At 41.4% G+C, this 21085-nt stretch overlaps 1 protein-coding gene across 1 annotated transcript in view; it reads left to right on the top strand.

Annotated features, from left to right (window-relative positions):
* The window catches only part of LOC116836633 (butyrophilin-like protein 2), an 85446-nt gene that overhangs the window by 7764 nt on the left and 56597 nt on the right, over positions 1-21085 (top strand). The window contains exons 4-10 of the mRNA XM_075071253.1: positions 760-1188; positions 3917-4195; positions 11266-11541; positions 16104-16172; positions 16670-16690; positions 18946-18966; positions 19575-19595. Of these exons, the coding sequence (XP_074927354.1) occupies positions 760-1188; positions 3917-4195; positions 11266-11541; positions 16104-16172; positions 16670-16690; positions 18946-18966; positions 19575-19595 (1116 nt within the window). The remainder of the gene's footprint in view (positions 1-759; positions 1189-3916; positions 4196-11265; positions 11542-16103; positions 16173-16669; positions 16691-18945; positions 18967-19574; positions 19596-21085) is intronic.

The following is a 21085-nucleotide window of genomic DNA, read 5'->3' as shown; positions in this document are numbered from 1 at the left end:
AGCATTTTGGGCTGTATAAGTAGGTGCATTGCCAGCAGATCAAGGGACGTGATCGTTCCCCTCTATTCGACATTGGTGAATTCTCATCTGGAGTACTGTGTCTAGTTTTGGGACCCGCACTACAAGAATGATGTTGAAAAATTGGAAAGCATCCAGCAGAGGGCAACAAAACTGGTTAGGGGACTGGAACACATTACTTATGAGGAAAGATTGAGGGAACTGGGATTGTTTAGTCTGCAGAAGAGAAGAATGAGGAGGGATTTGATAGTTGCTTTCAACTACCAGAAAGGGGGCTCCAAAGAGGATAGAAGTAGACTGTTCTTAGTGGTACCAGATGATAGAACAAGGACTAATGGTCTCAAGTTGCAATCCGGGAGATTTAGGTTGGATATTGGGAAAAACTTTTTCACCGGGAGGGTGGTGAAGCACTGGAATGGGTTACCTAAAGAGGTGGCGGAATCTCCATCCTTAGAGGTTTTTAAAGTCAGACTTGATAAAGCCCTGGCTGGGATGGTTTAGTTGGGATTGGTCCTGCTTTGAGCAGGGGGTTGGACTACATGACCTCCTGAGGTCCCTGCTAACCCTGATATTCTATGATTCTATGACTCCCCTGAAGTTAATGAATTTACACTCTTGTAAAAACGGTATAAATAAGAGGAGAATTAGGGCTGTTCTCTTTTTACTCTCTCTCTTTCTTGCAAATTAATATGAGTCATTATGTACTGCTGGTGCAAATATAACCCTCTAAACATTTTTCAGGTTTCTTTGATCTGGAGGCAGAACATGACATAATTACCACTGTAATTGGAGAAAATGCCATTCTTCCCTGCCGGCTGATTATGAAATATCTGCCCCATAGCATGGAGTTGCAATGGAGGAAAGTTGGACCTGGAAAGGATAAGATAATCTATTTCTATCTCTATGATGAAAGCAGCCCCCTGGTTAATTCTTATTCACAGAGTGACAAATGCCCAACAAGCTATTTGTCTCCAAATGGAGACAATAGCAGAGAATGGCTCAGGAAGGAATATGAAAAAAAGGCAGAAGTTTTTAAAGGAAAAGAGTTTGGGAAAGGAAATATTTCTCTGAAACTGAACAATATTCAGGTGGAAGATGAAGGGAAATATGTATGTTCTGCCTCAGCCAACTTGTTTCACAGAGAGATCATCATTGAAGTCTTGGTTATAGGTAAGTAAAGCCTAGCACTGGAAAAAGCAAATGTAGCAGAACTCTTACTATTCTATCTCCCCAAGAGCCAGCGCTGGTTTGTCCCTTCTCTACAGCACATTTTCTATTGCTTTATCTATTATGGTTTTAAAACTCCTAAATAATGGAGTTTCCACTTCGTCATTGGGAAGCTACTACATGGTCTAATGCATCTCATTGTGAGATCAGTTTCCTGATTTCAGAAGTGATTTCAGACTTTCTGCTGTTAGAAGAGGTACCAATAATAATCACTCTCGCTTTTATTTTCCTTTAAAATGCCAATTCTTGGAGCTGTATTAGTAAATCTATTTTTCAAAAATTAACGAGATGTTAGAGTGCAATTTAAACTACTTTTTAATAAGCCTTTCTGAAGTATCATCATAATAATAAGCCATAACAACCTACAGTCAAATAAATGTAGGGCTGGAAGGGACCTCAAGAAGTTATTATGAGAGTTATTATGGCAACAATTTGTTTACAACAGAGAACAGATATTTTTCTTTCTACACTCAAGTTGAAAAAATACATATTATTCCATGAGGATAAAATTTTCAAAAGTAAAAAAAAGATTTAGGATCTTGAGTCCCTTTTTCAAAAGTTACTTAGTTGTTGTCTACACAGAAGCACTCTGGAAAATTAATCCCAATTAAATAAAATTTGAAAGTAAAGTAGATTAGCTAAATTTCATTGACCCCCTGTGTGAACATCTCTTTTCAGAATTAAAGTTGCCTGAATTCGATTTGTGAACTAAGCTAAATCAAATTAAATATACTTTAATTCTGAATAAGAATGTCCACATGGGTTTACTGTGGTTTAACTAATCCATTTTAAAAAGTTGATTCAGATTAACTTTCCTGAGTGTTCCCATGAAGACAAGCCCTCAGATACTTTGGAGACTAAATCCCATTAATTTTCCAGGAGACATAGGCTGGGTCTACACTATAGATCTATGTCAGTATAACTATGTCACTCCAGAGTATGAAAAATCCACACTCTGAGTGATGTAGTTATACTGACCTAACCCCCAGTGTACACTGTGCTGTGTTGATGGAAGAGCTTCTCCCACAGATATAGCCACTGCCTCTTGTGGAGATGTATTAACTATGCCAATTAGATGTACGAGTGTCTTCATTTAAATGCTACAGTGGTGAAGCTGCACCAATTCAGCATTTTAAATGCAGATCTGCCCATAGGCTCAGAAGTATATAGATCATCTTTGAAAGTGGGACTGAGGTGCTTTGGAAAATTTTACCCAAAGAATCAAGACAGATAGGCTAAGAAACAGTCCCTGACCCAAAAAGTTTATAATCAAATAGACAAGACAGACAATGGGTGGAAGAATGGAAGTGTTATAATTCACATTTTATAGAAGAACTAAAGAACTGAGAGGTAAGTAACTTGCCCTAGGTCTCACTGAAAGTCTGTGGTAGAACCAAGAATGGAGCCCAGATCATCTGCCTCCTAGTCCAATGAAAGCCTTAACCATAAGCCCATCCTTCCTTTCTATAGAATTGTGATCAGTTTTAAGATATTTTAAAAAAATACTTTTTACCTATGGAGCAAGCACTAGAGCCATGCCATCTTTGTATGAGGAAATTTCTACTACCAGTAACCAGCAATTTTTCTGTTACTGGCAATAAAAGATTATGAAGAAACTATATCTAGGAAGGAGAGTGTTGGTAAATTGTGTAGTCTATTGCTAAACCACACTTTAATTTGGTATGAAATATATTGAAAAGACAAAATAACCAATGTCAGTCAGGTTAATTGCTAAAAGTCATTGATAGTGTGGCACAGGAAGAAAGGTTCAATGTGGTATCTGTTCTGGGACGCTGTCTCATGCATTATTGTTAAATTTGCCTTATACGTGTTTGCAAAGTTACACATTTAAGCCTGGAGTACTTATAAGATGATTTTACAAGTTAAAAAACTCTTTACACACCACTAAAATCCAGCCCATCAGTTCATCCCAGTTCCTTAACTAGCTGTTTTGTATCTTCCTTATCTTTATTTTGGATACAGCCATTCCAGGTACCAGTCTCCTGCTTGTATATGGGCAAAACATTAACGTGTCTTGCCTGTGACAAGTTTCTTATTTTCTAATGCCAAAACTGAAGTCAGCTTTCAAGTATTATGGGATATTTAGCATTAATGAATAGAATTATAAAAAAGACATATGTCAATTCTGGCATTTAACTACTAGAAATGTGTATACAGTATAATGTTATATTGAAATTGTGTGCTTAATGAATATTAATATGTGGTATCAATAATACTTATGGACAATGTGATATTATTTGGATGGGAACTAATTATTTGGATATATGTGATGGGAACTAAGATTTTCTATTGGTGGAGTACATTTGTCTTAGTGAAAAGTTGTATTGGCAAATTCTGCCCTTAGTTAAACTCCTGTAGCACTACAGACTTCAGAAAAGTCATACAAGAGTAAATGAGAGCAACTTCTGTGTTCTCAATATTTTCCCCAATGTGTTTATGTTAAATCACTATTAAAATAATCCACCAGCACACATACACACACACACATTTTTTGGTATAAAAAGGAAACTGATTTGGGCTGAAGCAGTGAACAAATATTCAGATGCCATGTTGCTGAATATTTTAGCGATGTGTCCTTCCTGAACATTTTCTCTTTCATCTCTCTGCACTAGAAGATGTTGTCATTGTGATAAGGAAGCCTTTCTTACATGGATAGGGGATAAACCATCTCTGCAAATGGATCAGAAGGAGAATGTATGTAGGTATAGATGTAAATCAGGAGTATGGTATCCAAAACCTAAAGTCCTTTGGAGAAATCCCAAAGGGGAAAACATAACTTCAAAGACTAAGACAACCCTAAGGGAGGATAAGCAGAAACTTTTCACAGCAGAGAGCTCCATTACTGTGCCATGTGTGACCTCTGAGGTTACCTGCACCATCATCAACACAGAATTAAAGATCAGTCAAGAATCAAGCACTCACCAGTTTGGTATGTAACTTTTTTATACCAAGCTATTTTTTTCACGTTGTTAGTTCTTATTGCTAGTGTTTACAGGCTGTTCCAGGTATACAATAGGGTTCTTGTTCTATTTGGCTCTTATGTGTTGCATTATCATGCCTACCAATAACCATGGAGGCTTATATTCTGAGCTGTCTACTGAAGTCATCTCTCTCTCTATCCCCAAACCCTGGTCAGTTCGGACTTTGTCCTTCAGGATGCTCAATGCCTTCTGCAAGTCCAGCATCTTCTTGCAGGGTCATTCTCTAGTGAGCACTGTTTTCTCCTTAGCAGTTTAGGTTTCAGTTGTCAGCATGAAATTTTCTGGAGCTGCCTTCCATGAGATGATATGAAATGGTCATCTAAGAATATGATAAAAAATCGTTATATCACCACATTCAATTTGAACCCTCAGTTACTCTGGCTTGGAACAGCCCAGGTCTCTGGGCAAAAGCAGAAGGGCAGCTTTGCTATAAACAGGGAATATTGCACAGAGGTGTTTTCAGTTGTTCAAAGCATAACAGTTTAGAGACCAGACACTTTTGCTTTCACTCATCACAGCCTAAAGGGTAGTTTTAATGGCTGATCCCTCCTGCTGGAAGGTCAACTGGTTGCAAGGTCTGCATTGCTGGTTTCTCTGGATGCAGCCAAGTCAGCTGCCAAAGTCATAGTAATGGGAGATTCTATCTTTTGCTCATCCTGGCTTCAGTTACTGGGGAAATACAACAGACCACTGAAGAGCTTCCCTTCATGTATTGCAGTGTGTTGAAACAGACACTTTCCATCATAAGAGTCAGGTTTCAAACAAAACCATTCGTGTAGTTTATTTTCTGAATTCATAGAATCATGGAATATCAGGGTTGGAAGGGACCTCAGGAGGCATCTAATCCAACCCCCTGCTCAAAGCAGGATGAATTCCCAACTAAATTACCCCAGCCAGGGCTTTGTCAAGCCTGACCTTAAAAACCTCTAAGGAAGAAGATTCCACCACCTCCCTAGGTAAGTGCTTCACCACTCTCTGAGTGAAAAAGTTTTTCCTAATGTCCAACCTAAACCTCCCCCACTGCAACTTGAGACCATTACTCCTTGTTCTGTCATCTGCTACCACTGAGTCTAGAGCCATCCTCTTTGGAACCTCTTTCAGGTAGTTGAAAGCAGCTATCAAATCCCCCCTCATTCTTCTCTTCCGCAGACTAAACAATCCCAGTTCCCTCAGCCTCTCCTGATAAGTTGCGTGCTCCAGCCCCCTAATAATTTCTGTTGCCCTCCTCTGGACTCTTTCCAATTTTTCCATGTCCTTCTTGTAGTGTGGGGCCCAAAACTGGATACAGTGCTCCCGATGAGGTCTTACCAATGTCAAATAGAGGGGAATGATCACATTCCTCTATCTGTTTGCAATGCCCCTACTTATACAGCCCAAAATGCCATTAGCCTTCTTGGCAATAAGGGCGCACTGTTTACTCATATCCAGCTTCTCGTCCACTGTGACCCCTAGGTCCTTTTCTGCAGACACTTGCTGCCTAGCCACTTGGTCCCTAGTCTGTAACAGTGAATGGGTCTCCATCCTAAGTGCAGGACTCTTGCACTTGTCCTTTGTTGAAACCTCATAGTTTCTTTTGCCCAATCCTCTAATTTGTCTAGGTCCCTCTTGGTATCCTATCCCTACCCTCAGCATATCTACATACTCCTCCCAGTTTAGCTATCATCTGCAAATTTGCTGAGCAGTGCAGTCCACATTCATCCTCCAGATTTCATAATGACAGATATTGAAACAAAAACCGAAGACCCAGACCACGCTTAGGCACTCCTCTTGAAACTGGCTGCCAATCTAGACACGAGATGATCGCCACTACCCCGTTTGAGCCCGACATCTAGCCTGATTTCTATCCATCTTATAGTCCAATCATCCAGCAAGCTAACTACTGTAGCAAGAAACTGTGGCGAAGACCATTATCACCAATAAGCTTGCAAAGTCAAGGAATAACATCACCACCCCCCACCACAGAGCCAGTTATCTCCTCATAGATAGCATTAGGTTTAGTCAGGCATGACTTGCTCCTTGTGTTAATCCATGCTGACTGTTCAGATACTCTCCTTTCCTCTAAATTGCTCAGAGATTCCTGAGGACCTGCCTCCATTGATTTTCAGACTGAGTGAGGGCTACTGGCCTGTAGTTCTCCGATCCTTCTCCTTTCCCTTAAAGATGGGCACTAATTAGCCGTTTCCAGTCATCCGGGACCTCCCTCATTTGCCATGAGTTTTTCAAAGATAATGGCCAATGGACTCTGCAATCACATCCGCCAGTTCCTAGCATCTCTTGGATGCAGCGCACCAGGCCCCGAGCAACGTATGACCTATCTGCAGGGGTCAGGAGCAGAGAGGCTTTGATTTCTTTCGACCATGGATGGTGGCTCGTGGACGTATGCTCCATAGTGCAGTTGATTGCGCGATACCATCACGACTCGAGCGCGAAGAACGGCCAATCCCTTTCCTAAAACGAGCCGAGGACTGGTCGACCCAATACCTTGTCCGCAATACGTGGTGCTGCCGCTATGTGCTCAGACAGTTTGTGAAGACAACAGTCTAAACAAAGGGAGTTGGAAGATGAGATTAACTATTTATCCTCCATCTGTCAGATAGAGTTCCGCCCTCTCCATCATTCATAGAAAGTGACCCAACACTGTTCCGAAGATTCATATCTGTGTTGTGTTACCTATCACACGATAGTGAAAGAATCCTTTCTGTGTATACTCTGTACATAATCTGAGGTTTCGCATAGCATGCAAGGCGTCCAAGTGTGGACCTCCTGGCTTATGATGATTATCTCTCTTGTTGTCATGCCTGATTTAATAATGTGTATTATCATGCTAGCCTCAACTGCGTCAGTTGATCATCTTCCTACAGTGCCGATGTTAAGCTTTCTTTTATCTTTTAGGTTGCCTTTAAGATCAGCAAGGATTCACTGTTAAGCCAAGCTGGTGGCGATACACAAACTTACGTACCAGAGAATATGGGATTAACACTAAATGCTATTGCGTAGCGACAATGCGGACTGTTGTATTTCCTGCCAGAGCTCCATGAAGAACTTCTCTAATGTAAGAATTTACTAGCCTTGCGATTCTGCTCCTGATGAACTGGTACCATCTCTCCGCCGCTACCATTGTGCAGTGATTTACACCACGGTGGATATCCCATGACTCGAGTCAGGTCCCTGTGAGGGAGTCAAAGTCTGCTAGTTTACTGTCGCAGTTCCAGGATTGGTACCGTTATATCTAGAGATTGCTCTACTCTCTATATGTGTCCCAAGGAAGGCTCAGGCTCAGAAGATCGCGCATGGAGGACTACGCCATTTGCACATGTTGTCACATCGATCCTCGACAGAGGTTCCCATCTAACTATTTGCGTATCCACTGTGACCTACAACGATTTCCTTCTGCATTGTATAGTGAAGCTGCAGCAGAAACGAGAGGTCTCGGATTAAGTTGAGGAAGATGTGAGCAACACAGGGTAATGTCGTGGATGGGAGTCGTACTGACCCAGACCAGGGGATGAGGTGGACAAGGCTTTCTTCCCAGCAACTAGCAGAAGTACTAGATCCGCCTGTCCTCAGGGAGACTATCCGATCTGCGGGAGAGCATACAGAGTGCACAGAGAATCCAGGAAGTTTTTTTGTGCAAGTGTAGGTGACATTCCTGGTTGCAAGGCTGGAGGAAACCAAACTAGGGCAGAAGATCTTTCTTAACGGCACTCACAAACATGAGAGAATGGCTAGGTTTAAATGCTGCAAGATGTTTAGTATGGGCGACCGCACTAAAGAGGATGGACCTGGGAGGCTAGTGACCATAGATTGGTCGAGTCAGATCCTACAAAAAAGAGAAAATAATAACTGCATAAGACTGCTCTCTGCAGCACTTGCACCAGGAAATGTACCTAACAACATGGCCAAAAAACTTCCTGGGAATTCTCTGTGCACACCTCTGTTATTGCTTCTCCCAGCGTATCAAGGTGATTAAAGTCTCCATGAGGACCAGGGCCTGCCTGCGCATTCCTATTTTTTTCTTTCTTAGGTAACTTCTGCTAGTTGCTGGAAGAAAGCCTTGTCCAACCTCATCCCCCTGTCTTGGTGGTCTTAGTTAGACTCCCAACCACGATCTATTACCCTTGTTGCTCACACTATTCTAAACTTTAATCCAGAGACTCTCAGGTTTTTCTGCAGTTTTTCATATTGGACTGAGCTCTGAGCAGTCATATGCTCTCTTATGTACAATGCAACTTCCCCTCCTTTTCTGCCCTGCCTGTCCCTTCACTGATCAGTTTTATATCCATCATGACAGTACTTCCAGTCATGTGAGTTATTCACACCAAGTCTCTGTTATTCCAATCACATCATAATTCCTTGACTGTGCCAGGACTTCCAGTTCTCCCTGCTTGTTTCCCATGCTTCTTCTATTTGTGTATAGGCACTTAAGATAACTCGCTGATTGTCCCACTTTCTCAGTCTGAGACAAGAGTTCTTGCACTCTCCTGCTCGTGCTTCCTCCCGGTATCACATTTCCCCACTTACCTCAGGGCTTTGGTCTCCTTCCCTTGGTAAACCTAGTTTAAAGCCTTCCTCACTAGGTTAGCCAGCCTGCTTGCGAAGATGCTCTTCCCTCTCTTCGTTAGGTGGAGCCCATCTCTGCCTAGCACTCCTTCTTCTTGGAACACCATCCCATGGTCGAAGAATCCAAAGCCTTCTCTCTGACACCACCTGCGTAGCCATTCGTTGACTTCCACAATTTGACAATCCCTACCCAGGCCTTTTCCCTGCACAGGAAGGATGGACGAGAATACCTCAAACTCCTTTATCCTTCTTCCCAGAGCCACGTAGTCTGCAGTGATCGGCTCAAGGTGATTCTTGGCAATATCATTGGTGCCCACGTGGAGAAGCAGGAAGGGGTAGCGATATCAGGGCTTGATGAGTCTCGGCAGTCTCTCAGTCACATCATGAATTGCTCCTGGCAAGCAGCAGACCTCTCAGTTTTCTCAGTCGGGGCGGCAGATAGATGACTCAGTCCCCCTGAGGAGGGAGTTCCCAACCACCACTACCCTCCTCATTCTCTTGGGAGTGGTGGTTGTGGAACCCCATCCCTAGGACAGTGCATATCGTGCCTTCCAATCAGTGGAGTCTCCTTCTGTTGTCTTCTCTCAGATGTATCATCTAGTCCACTCTCCACATTAGTACCTGTGGAAAGAACATGAAAACGGTTGCTCACCTGTATCTTCATTGATGGTATATGGACTCTCCTCTTTCTTCTTCTGGAGATCACATGCTGCCAAATTTCTTCACCGTCCCTCTCTTCCCTCTGCACAGCCTGCTCCGATTCTTCAGGACGTTGTGCCCGTAGAAGCATACCCTGACATCAGTCCAGGAAATCTTCATTTTCTCTTATGCAACACAGGGTTGATACTTGTTGCTCCAGACCTCGAACTTATGGAGTTCCAATATGGAGACCAGCTTGCACTTTGTACAGACAAAGTCGCTTCCGTCTTATGGAAGAAAGACAAACATGGCACCACCTGCACAGGTTACAACAGCTGAATGCTCACCTTCCATAATTTCTTCCTTCTAAGAGCTTCCTCAGCTGTTGCAGCAACTCACAGAAGCCCGTGAGATGAAAGCCTCAGTGGGCTTTCCCCAGGCGAAGTCCCTCTGTTAGCCTCTGCTGTTCGCTGCTCAGCTAGTTCGCTGCTGACTGCCTTTTTAAAGCAGTCAGGCCCACTCAAGACCACCTGGAACAAAGCACTCCCAATTCACACTGTTTAAACAAACAATCAGACAATCAAGCACACAGTCCAACTGACAAACTGTCCCCTGCAACAGACACTCAGATACTCACCAATACAGGTCCCCTAATGCACCACTTACTATACCTCCTCACGGATAGATCCCAGGCAAACTCCCTCTGTTAGGCTCTGCTGTTCGCCGCTCAACTGGTTCACTGCTGACTGCCTTTTTATACCAGTCAGGCCCACTCAAGGCCCACCTGGAACAAAGCACTCCCAATTCACACTGTTCAAATTGCTCATTTGGAAACTTGAACTCACTTATCTACATGTTGATGTATCTAGATGTTATTGAAGAGATACAAAAGCAAATACACAAAACCAAAGGCTGAGAGTAGCAAATGAGTTATAAAGGAATTGTAATTTTCTCTTATAGTGTGAAATTAAAAAATCAAAATAAAGAGATATACAAGATATGCTGGTTCAATAGGAGTCAGGAAGGAGTGGGCTCCAGAAGAGGGTTGGAACAGGCAGAGGATTCTGTAACCCTAGTGTAATATATTGATGAACAGCAGGTTACAGTCATTTTACTGCAAATAGAGTCCTGTGGCAATTCAACATATTTGCTTTCTTTTCCTGCTATCTTATCAATATAACCTATTTATCTATTAGCAGCAAGTGCTAATTGCACTCCTTTCTTCCAACACAAAATGAGTCCTTCACGTGCCCTTTTGCTGAACTATGCCAGGGTTAGTATGGCAGCCATCTATTAATGACAGAGAACAGCAATATGTGTCCATCTTTTCACACTAAGGCTTATTTTGGGTTTTTTTTTTCTTTTAATGTTGTAAAGTGTGATGAGTTATTCAGAATGAGAGACACTATGTAAAGGTGCAGTGATTGGGGATTTGGCTGGAGCTCAGTCTTTCTCGTTGTGAAGCACATTCTGCTCAGTGTAAATATTCGGGGCAAATTCTGCCCTCCATTGACCCCATGCAGAACTATTAGCTTCGCTGAGCTTGTATAGGTATAAATGAGAGTAATATTTGAACCTTCATCTTTGTTCAGGAAGAGCAAAGTAGATCTGCTTCTGGAAACAGGAAAATTATTTCCCATTGTTTCCACTGCAATTTATCTTAAATCATATTAAACCAAAACATACACTCTTTGCTTTGAGATGAAACAGTTAACAAATGTCTAGAAGCCCCTGAGATCTTTTCACATTGTACCCTCTCTGAGTATCTCTCTGCATTTTCAAACATGCATCCATTGTGATAATGCTGCCTTTTTTACAGGAGTAAGGAATGAAACTTCTTTACAAATGAATCAGCAGAAAGTTTGCCAATATGAATGTAAATGGAAAGGGTGGTATCCAAAGCCCATGGTCTTCTGGAAAAATCACAAAGGACAAAGCATAAACTCATTGACTGAGACAACAGAAGTGCAGGACGAGCAGAATCTTTTCACGGTAGCAAGCACCATTGCAGTTTCATGTGGTACTCCCGAGGTTACCTGTGCCATCATCAACACAGAATCAGAGATGATTCAACAATCCACTGCTCAACACTTTGGTATGTAACTTTGTATGTCATTAGTATTATTCCAGGAAACTTTCCCTCTTCTGATCAGGTGTTACTGCCTTTTTTATTTGGTCTATGAGGCATCATCCTGCCTACTAACAAACACAAATCTTTACATTCTGAATCTTAACTCATATCTATCCCCAAATAATTAATCCATAACAAGTTAGGACTATATTCTTCAAGATGCTGAGCACATGTCTGTGGCCTGCTCAGCGCCCTCACCTTCCATCATATCATCCTGCAGTGTTAGTTTTGATTGTGGCTGAGAATGGATTAAAGGGACAAATGGACACTCTTGAAATCTATGGGAGTCTAACAGATGAGGGGCTTGCAGGATGGTCACATCACAGTATGCAGTGTTCCTGATATAGAACTGGTTCTTCACTCCTCTTAAATGGGACTGCATTTCTATGATGGGTGAGCATTTCTACTTCTAGAGGAATTTGTTCAATCTCATTGAAAGTGTTGCAGCTTGTGCCAGTCAGGATAGAATTTGGCCTTTCCTCTGGTATGAGGTCACTCAGGATCAGAGATTGCTTAGTGGGGCTTCTGTAGCACCTGCACACCAAGGAGGGATAGCGACCTGCCAGCAGTTTTGCCAGTGGTCTGGGAAAGGAGCTACTAGAATAGTACATACATGTATACAGTTGGATCAGAGAGCGGCTACAACCATTCTTGCCACCACCAGTGTATTTCTTTCTCTCAAAAACACTTACACTCTCACACACACTGGCCTCAAAATCTAGAACTCATCATAAACGCCAATTACTTAAACTTCTGGGGATGAATTTCAGCCATATTTATGTACTCAGATAAATGCCCTTATTTTCAGAGTTGTTGAGCCCCTGCATATTCCATTGAAGTGTATGGGGGCAGTATGTGCAAAGCACTCAAGAATATCTGCTTTTATTTTGGAGTCTCTCTTTAGGTCCCAACTTTGAATATTTTGGTCAAATGCTGCAAATCACTCATATTGTACTAGGGGTGGTAAAAAAAATTTCCACCAAAACTATTTTTGGTAGAAAATTGGGGTTTTCACTAAAATAATTTTTGTGTGGAAAATGTTTGCTTCCCTCTAACTTTTTTGATGTTTTATTAGACATGCCAAACCTAATTTTTTTCAGGAAAAAACTGCTAATTTTTTAACAAAGTTAGGAATTCAGAATGTTCACAAATGCATTTGTGAATATTTTATATATGAGTTTCAACTTCAGTGGTATGTTGGCTAAATAACTCAGGTGATATTGTTTATGTTACATGACTAGATTATTCATGAGACAAGGTGGGTAAGGTAGTATCTTCTATAACACTCTCTATCTACCTGGTTACCTCCTTTAGTGCTAGTCTCCTTACAGGTTTTGATGGACATGCCTGGATTCATTTGGATCCCACCTCCAGCTCAGCAGGGTGTAACTTCTTTGTTTTCTTCCTGTATGAATTTATTTGCTGGTGCCTCCACTTCCTCAGCAGGGTTGAGACCCTGACCAAATCCAAATTAGTCTTTAAATTTGAACAAATATACGTCAAATATTCTTCACAATTCACTCATCTTTAGTGATAGCCCTTCATAATACCAAAGATAAATAGGCTTGGTAGAATATGATTTCTAATATTTTATAATTTTGATGTATAATATCAATGTTTATTTTTAAACATTTTTTATTTTTATCATTTAAATGTTCACAGTTATGAAAAATTATGGGTTTTAAGGGAGTTTTAGATGTTTACCAATTTGAATTTTTACATTTAGGGAAAATTATGGTGGGTTCAGACAACAGGGGGTATCAGACAATAATTATTTAATGACAGTAAATATTGAAATTCAAAAAGATAAAACTTTATAAACATTAAAACACAAATTGTGAACGTTGTATGTCAAAATATACAAAGTGAGATATTCTTAATTCAGACTCTAATACATTCTCAAGCACTATTTTTCTTACTTTACTTATTTCTACATTTTTATTATTGGTAGAAATGTTTTCCCTCAGTTTGTTTGTGGATAGTGAAACTGAAGTTTATTGACTGTCAAGGTTCCTTTCTCACTCTGAACTTTAGGGTACAGATGTGGGGACCTGCATGGACACTTCTAAGCTTAATTATTAGCTTAGATCTGGTATCACTGCCACCATCCAGAAGTTTCAGTGTCTGGATCACTCCCTTTCCCCTCAAAACCTTCCCCTCCCTGGGTAGCCTTCACCAATTCCCTGTGAGTCCAGATCCAATCCCTTGGATCTTAAAACAAGGAGAAATTAACCATTCCCCCTCCTTTCTCCCACCAGTCCCTGGTGAGTCCAGATCCAATCCCCTTGGATCTAAAAACAATGAAAAATCAATCAAGTATTAAGAAAAAAAGGCTTTTAATTAAAGAAAAGAAAGGTAAAAATCATCTCTGTAAAATCAAGATGGAAAATACTTTACAGGGTAATCAGATTCATATAGCCCAGAGGAACCCCCTCTAGTCTTAGGTTCAAAGTTACAGCAAGCAGAGGTAAAATCCTCTCAGCAAAAAAGGAACATTTACAGGTTGAGAAAACAAAAATAAGACTAATCTGCCTTGCCTGACTATTACTTACAATCTTGAAACATGAGAGACTGATTCAGAAAGATTTTGTAACTATCTGTTTATACATTGACATTTAGCAATAAAAAAATTAACCTTGCTGAACTAAAGACTGCTAATGGCAACAAACATTTGGAAGAGACCACTCTCCATCAAAGACGTCAGGGTCTTACACAAACCCGAAGAGTGCATATTATGCTAGATTGAGAGCCAGTTTCCCCCATATTAAGTTAATGGAGGTTTTGAGAAATAAGAAGATTAGGATGCGTTTTGTTGTTGAGGAAAAAATAATACATTCTGGGGCTGGCTGTTTAGCTCATCTTTTTATAAGCGATAATGTAAATGTTACCGTTGTCAGTCTGATAGACACAATTAGCACACAGAAAGTAGTACATTGTATTTCAACAGAGAATCCTTGTGGCACCTTATAGCTGACTAACAGAACGATTTTGACGCGGACTTGTGGGGTGATACCCACTTCGCAGCGAGAGTTGGAAATTCGGGGCAGATATATATATGCTAAGCACAGCAAGCTCAGAGATAACGCGGTGTTTCATCAGAGAAGGGTGAGGCCCTGTCTAGCAGTAGAGGTGTGAAGAAGCCAAGGGTAGGAGAACACTGCGTTCGTAAATGGCGAGCATGTCACATCTTTTGTTTTTAGTCCCAGAGCTGAGGTGATCAATTCTGCAAATGAATGAAGCTCAGGCGTTTCTCGCTTATTTAAGTCTGGTCCTGAGTTTTTTCGTCTGCAGGATGAACCACTAAGTCTGCTATAGTATGTGTGCCAGGGAGGTTGAAGTCTCTACAGTTTGTATATTGCCATTCCTGAATATCATGATTTGTTTCCATTTATCCTTATTCCGTAGTGACTGGTCCAGTTGGCGATGCACATAGCAGAGGGGCATTGCTGGCATAAGTGATGCGTATATCTTCCAGTTGGTGGTATGTTGCAGGTGCTGAAATGAACCGAGTGATGGTATGGCTGATCTGGTAGGGTCGCTATTGATGTATGTCCTGGTGTACAATATGTGGCAGAGTTTGGCCATGAGATTCTGTTGCTATTGGGATTGGTTCCTGGCTAGATTGGTTACGTATGTGGTGTAACTGGTGGTGCAGCTTGCTGGTGAGAATACGTTTCAGGTTGGCAGGTTGTCTGTGGGGCAAGAGTGGGTGGCGCACAGACCCGTTGACGTGTGGGATCTTGTCCAGATGGGTTGTAGATGCCCTTGATGATAGGTTGCGGTGGTTGTGGTGGGTTGTATGTGTATGGCCGAGTGGAGTCCTGTTGGTTTTCTTCTTGGTTTGTCTTGAGCAGTAGGAGGTTCTGGGTACGTCTGTGCTCTTGTGACTTGTTTCCTAATTTCCTGCGTCGGGTCATTGTAGTTTTTGAGATATTGCTTGGTGAGCTTGCTGACTTCAGGTTCATTTGCAATTGGACACCAATCACTTCTGGACTAAACAAAGACTGTGAGTGCTTCCAATTTACATACCAGTTTCTCCTCCTCGGTTGTTCACACCCTCTACTGCATTAGAACAGTGCCTCAACCTCCCTGACTGAACTAACCTCCGTTCTCTAGCTTGCTTGCTCCTGGCGAGGTAGGATACCTGCCCTGGAAATGTTCCAACTACGTGCGTCTGACGAAGTGGGTATTCACCCACGAAAGCTCACGCTCCAAAACCTCTGTTAGTCTATAAGGTGCCACAGGATTCTCTGCTGCTTTTACAGATCCAGACTAACACGGCTACCCCTCTGATACTTGACTACATGTATTTTGGATTTTGTTGTAATTCCGTGAGACACTGAAGGCAGGCCTCTATTATTTTATATGAAATATATTCTCTCTCATTCTCTGTCTAGGTACAAAGACAACCATACTTGAGAGAATGAGAAAAAAATCCATCATTGTTTCGGTCCAAACTGTAACACCTAGAAATACTTCCCATGTTTGAGGTTACATTGTAGTAATAATAACGTTCTATCTTTCAGTAGGTTTCTTAATCTGTTTATTGCTGTTTATTGCTGTGACTGTCGAACATTTCTTTGGAAAATGCAAAAGTAAGTTAACTTATTTTTTCTTTTGTTTAATTTGCATAAGGTGCACATTTTTAACAGTGATGGTGCTTAACCACTGGAACAATTTACAAGGGTTTTGATGGAGTCTCCATCCCTGACAATTTCTAAATCAAGATTGGATGTATGTCTAAAAACTCTGTCCTGGGAATTATTTTGGGGCAGTTCTCTGGCTTGTGTTCTACAAGTGATCAGACTAGATTATTAGAATGGTCTCTTTTGGCCTTGGGATCAATGGAAAAACTATAATATTGCAAATCAATGAGGTTAATTTTCCTTGAAAGAGAAAAGGAGAAGCTGACCGAAAGCAGCAGAGAACACAATGCTGGTCAAATTTACTGATAGCAAAACTACTGGATCCAAATATTTGTCCACATGAAACTCACTGAAGGTGGCGAATTTATGATGTTCATGATGTTTAAAATACAATTAGTGAATTTTAACATGAACTAAGTACATTGATCAATTTTAATCTTTTACAGGCCAGTTCCAGAATGTTATTGGTGAGTTTGGCCTCATTTCTAAGCAGTTGCACTCAGATTTTGTTTTCATTTTCTATTTGGTTAATTGAAAACATGTATTTCCTATCATTTCAATTCTCCACACTAGTCACTCAATAATCCACTTTGCAAGAGGAACTAAAAAAAACAAACTAACTATCAAAACCCAAAACCCCTTTCTCTGTAGGGCTCAGACTTTGAAAATGCTCAGTTTGGTGAAAGCTCAGTTTATCCACATGAATGATGTGGACCAAATACAGGTTTTACTTAGTCTTTATTGCCACAATACTCTTTTGCTTAAACATTAAGAATATACGAATAGCCACAGTGGGTCAGACTTGTCTTCTGATAGTGGCTGGTGCCAAAGAGAATGAATGGAACCGGGCAATTTATCAGCATTACTTGTTGTCCAGTCTCAGCTTCTGATAGTCAAAGCCTTAAGGACACCAAGAGCACAGGAACAACCCTGACCATGTTGGCCAATACCCATCGATGGACCTATCCTCTATGAACTTATCTAATTTTTAAAACTTATTTATACTGTTGGCTGTCATCCCCTAGCAATGAGTTCCATGATTTGAATGTGTGTTGTGTGTTTGTTTTAAAACACCTACTGCCTATTAATTTTATCAGGTAACCCCTAGTTCTTGTGTTATGCAAAGGGATAAATAATATTTGCCTTTTCTCTTTCTCCACACTATTCATGATTTCATAGATCTCTGTTATATTCCCCTTTTGTCATCTCTTTTCCAAGCTGAACAGTCCTAGTCTTTTAAATCTCTTCTCGTATGGAAGTTGTTTCATAACCTTAATCATTTTTGTTGTCCTTCTCTGTACTTTTACCAATTTTAACATATATTTTTTAGATAGGGTGACCACAACTGCACACAGTATTCAAGGTGTGGGCAAGGCCGGCTCCAGGCACCAGCCGACCAAGCAAACGTGCGGGGCGGGGCGGCACTTGGGTTTTTTTGGGGCGGGGCGGCACTTGGGTTTTTTTGGTTCAGTGGGGCAGCGCTGGAGGGTTTTGTTTGTTTGTTTGTTTTTGTTTCCACTGGGTGGCGCTCAGGGAGGGCAGGGGCTTGGGCAGCACAGCATTCGGGGGGGTGGGGGCTTTGCGGTGCTCAGGGGCGGGGCTTGGGGGGGCATAGCACTCAGGGCTTTGGGCAGCGCGGTGCTCGGGGGACAAGGTTTTGGGTGGCACAGCGCTAGGGGAGGCTTGGGCGGTGCGGTGCTCGGGGGGGCCAAGGCTTGCGCAGCGTGGCGCTTGGAGGGATGGGGGGTTGGGTGGTGCAACTCTGGGGGGGGCTTTGGTGGTGCTCAGGGGGCAGGGGCTTGCGCAGCACTCGGTGGGGTGGGGCTTTGGGCGGCGCAGCACTCTCGGAGGGGCATGTTATGGCAGGGCGACGCTCTTTTTTTTTGAATGGGATGGCAAAAAACTTAGAGCCAGCCCTGGGTATGGGCATGCCATGGATATATAGAGTGTCATCCTGTTATGTTCAGTCTTACTATCTATCCGTTTCCTAACAGTTCCTAACATTCTGTTAGCTTTTTTGATTGCTGATGCACATTGAGCAGATGTTTTCTGAGAACTATCTATGCTTTTGAGAATTTTACCTGAGTTACATCTGAATAAAACTTATGGATTTGGCCAAATGTGAATTCTGGGTGCCTAGTACCTCACAGAAGCAGGAAGTAACACACAGAGCTATCGACATAAGCTACCTACCTAATCTAACTCTTTCCTTTTTTTTTGCAAAAATATTTTTTGCACATCTTTTTCTCCTCCTCCCTTCTTTCTCTGTGTTTTGGCTGGGAAAGCTACATTTGCTCTGGAACCAGTGATATCTGAGGCCTTCTCACCTGTTTCAGAGGCAGCTACTTGGTCTTTTTACAGCATCTGGAAGCCTCATCTGCTGCTCTCACAAGTTCAACATGTGTGGTTGACCATTTCATGGCTCATCTGGGAGCCCTCAAGAGAGATCTTGCTGTAAGGTTGACAAATGTATTCTGTGTCATCTTGTGTATATATCAAAAACTTCCTTAAAGATGAGCTTTGAACTAGAATTTGACTCAGGATTGTATGGAGTACCAATACGAAGTACCAGGGTCATGAGCTCTCAGTGGCCAGCTTTGTTTCGGTCTTCTTCAGGATCACACCTAACCAATACCGATGACAAGTTGCCCACCCTACAGAACACTTGTTTACAGAAGGTGGCAAAAATATGTATTTATTCGACTCTGTTTTTCCATTGCAGACCAAGTGCAGAGGGAAAGAGGTATGTTAGCACATTGATTTATGTAGCTTTCTAAGCAGGCCAGTGTTTAATGGTACATCTGATGGAACTGTGTGTACTTTATATTTATGGACAAAAGCGTAACTCTCTCTCAATTTAGTCCACTGTACTGGTGAAATTCATCCAGTGAAGTCAGTACAGTTAGAACAGGGGAAGGATTAGGTTGCAGCATTTTTTTCAGTATATTTTGGTTATTCTTATTGGAACAAATGTAATGTCATTAACTTCCAGAAAGAGGATAACTGTGAAGGTTGGCTTTCACCTAACCTTTGCATAGTGCTTGATATGATAGGAGCCAGATTTCAAATACAACATGAACCTGGATGAAGATGTTATGAAAACAGGGATCCTACACTGCGAAGAATAGATAATTTTGCTTGGTGGTATAAGAGATAGTGAGAAAGTGAAATAGTGGTTATATATGTATAACATAACACAAGTATTAAAGATTAAATACTCTGTCATATGTGGCTCATTAAATAACGCTGATTCATGCCATTCATTAAATTAACAATTCAATCAGCCAATTGTAATGTTAACCAAATTTCCAATGACAAAGTGCACATTTGAACTGATTTAATCTGTTGCAGAGCAATCCCGCAATGACTATGGTAAGTTTGCAATGATTTCTAAGCAGTTGATTTCAGATATTTTTCCTCTTTCAGAAATGTATTTCCTATTTTACTGAGCTGTCTAATTGATCTAGCTGCCTAATCTATCACATGTACCTAAACACTTTTAGTATTTCATGCTAGAGTATAAAGTCCCTCATAGCAGGAAAAAATATATATAATTGCTCAATTCCTATGTGACAGGCTGGACCCCCTGGGATGTCACCTGGTGTGCAGGGACACCACTGAGTCAGACTATTCTGCCAGCCTGACCCCTTTTACCTGGTCTTGCTGGGCTAGATTTTCTAGCCAAGCACACAGGCAGGGCCACACACAGCTGCACAGAGACATAGAGATCCACTCTGGAAAGGCTCAGCTTAACGGGTTTGCCACAGCCAGATGTCCACTTGCACTGGAGTACAAACCCAAAATTATATGAAATTTGTCTGTTCCCTCAATATGGAGGAGGTTATGTACAACTTCTCATCCCCGATACCCCAGTTAGAAATCACACAAACTGGGTTGTATTGTAAACCAAAATTAAATTTATAAACAGGTGTATTTTAAGTAGTTACGGTGATAGCAGACAGAACAGGGCAGATTACTGATAAAATAAAACAGAGCACGCAAACTAAAGTTAATACACTAAAGAAACTGGTTGCATGGAAGTTCTCACCCTAAATGTGATTCTAATAATCTTATTCACAGTCTAGATGCCCTTCCAGCCTGGGTCCAGTTCTTTCCTCCAGTTCAATCTTAGTTGTTTCCAGCAGTCATCTTGGGTGGGGTAGCAGGGGAGAACTGATGACCTGGATTACCTTACTTCCCACCCTTCAATAGGATTTGCATAAGGTGGGAGTCACACCCCCCACCCCCAGCTTCTTCTGGAAAAGTACTGAATTCAAGATGGGTTCCAGTAGCAGGTGACATGGTCACATGCCTCTGTAGGGCCCCTGTGGCCATTCTTCACAGGCTGACACCCAAGTTCACGGAAGACTAAGCTCTTTTACAGTCCATTGTCTTTTATTGGGCCATCAGCACTGTCTGGCTTTTTCATTAGTGTACCTGAAGTGTTAGCAGGGGACGTCATCCAAATACTTGAAATATAGATACATGGTCAATATTCCTATTTCAAATACAGAATATTTCAGATATAGAAATGATACATGCATACAAATAGGATAATCATATTCAGAGTATTATAACCTTTCAAATGATACCTTACAAGAGTTATCTTGCATAAAGCATATCTTAGTTATGTGGTATTCCTACCACAAGTATATTTTCATAAAGAATATGGAGTACAACTATGCTTCCAGAGTAAAGCAAATTTATAAGAATCCTTCTCATTGTTCCTATATCATTCTGAACTCATTCTTCAGCTTCAGAAGGTTTAAAAATTATCTCCCGTCATCAGTGGGCCAGACACAACTCAATAATGTAACTGTCCTAATGTGCATCAAAACAATAGCAGGGAACTAGATGTAAAT

This window comes from Chelonoidis abingdonii, chromosome 11, assembly GCF_003597395.2.
Source record: "Chelonoidis abingdonii isolate Lonesome George chromosome 11, CheloAbing_2.0, whole genome shotgun sequence".
Lineage (NCBI taxonomy): Eukaryota > Metazoa > Chordata > Testudines > Testudinidae > Chelonoidis > Chelonoidis abingdonii.
This window is presented reverse-complemented; position numbering and strand designations above follow the sequence as displayed.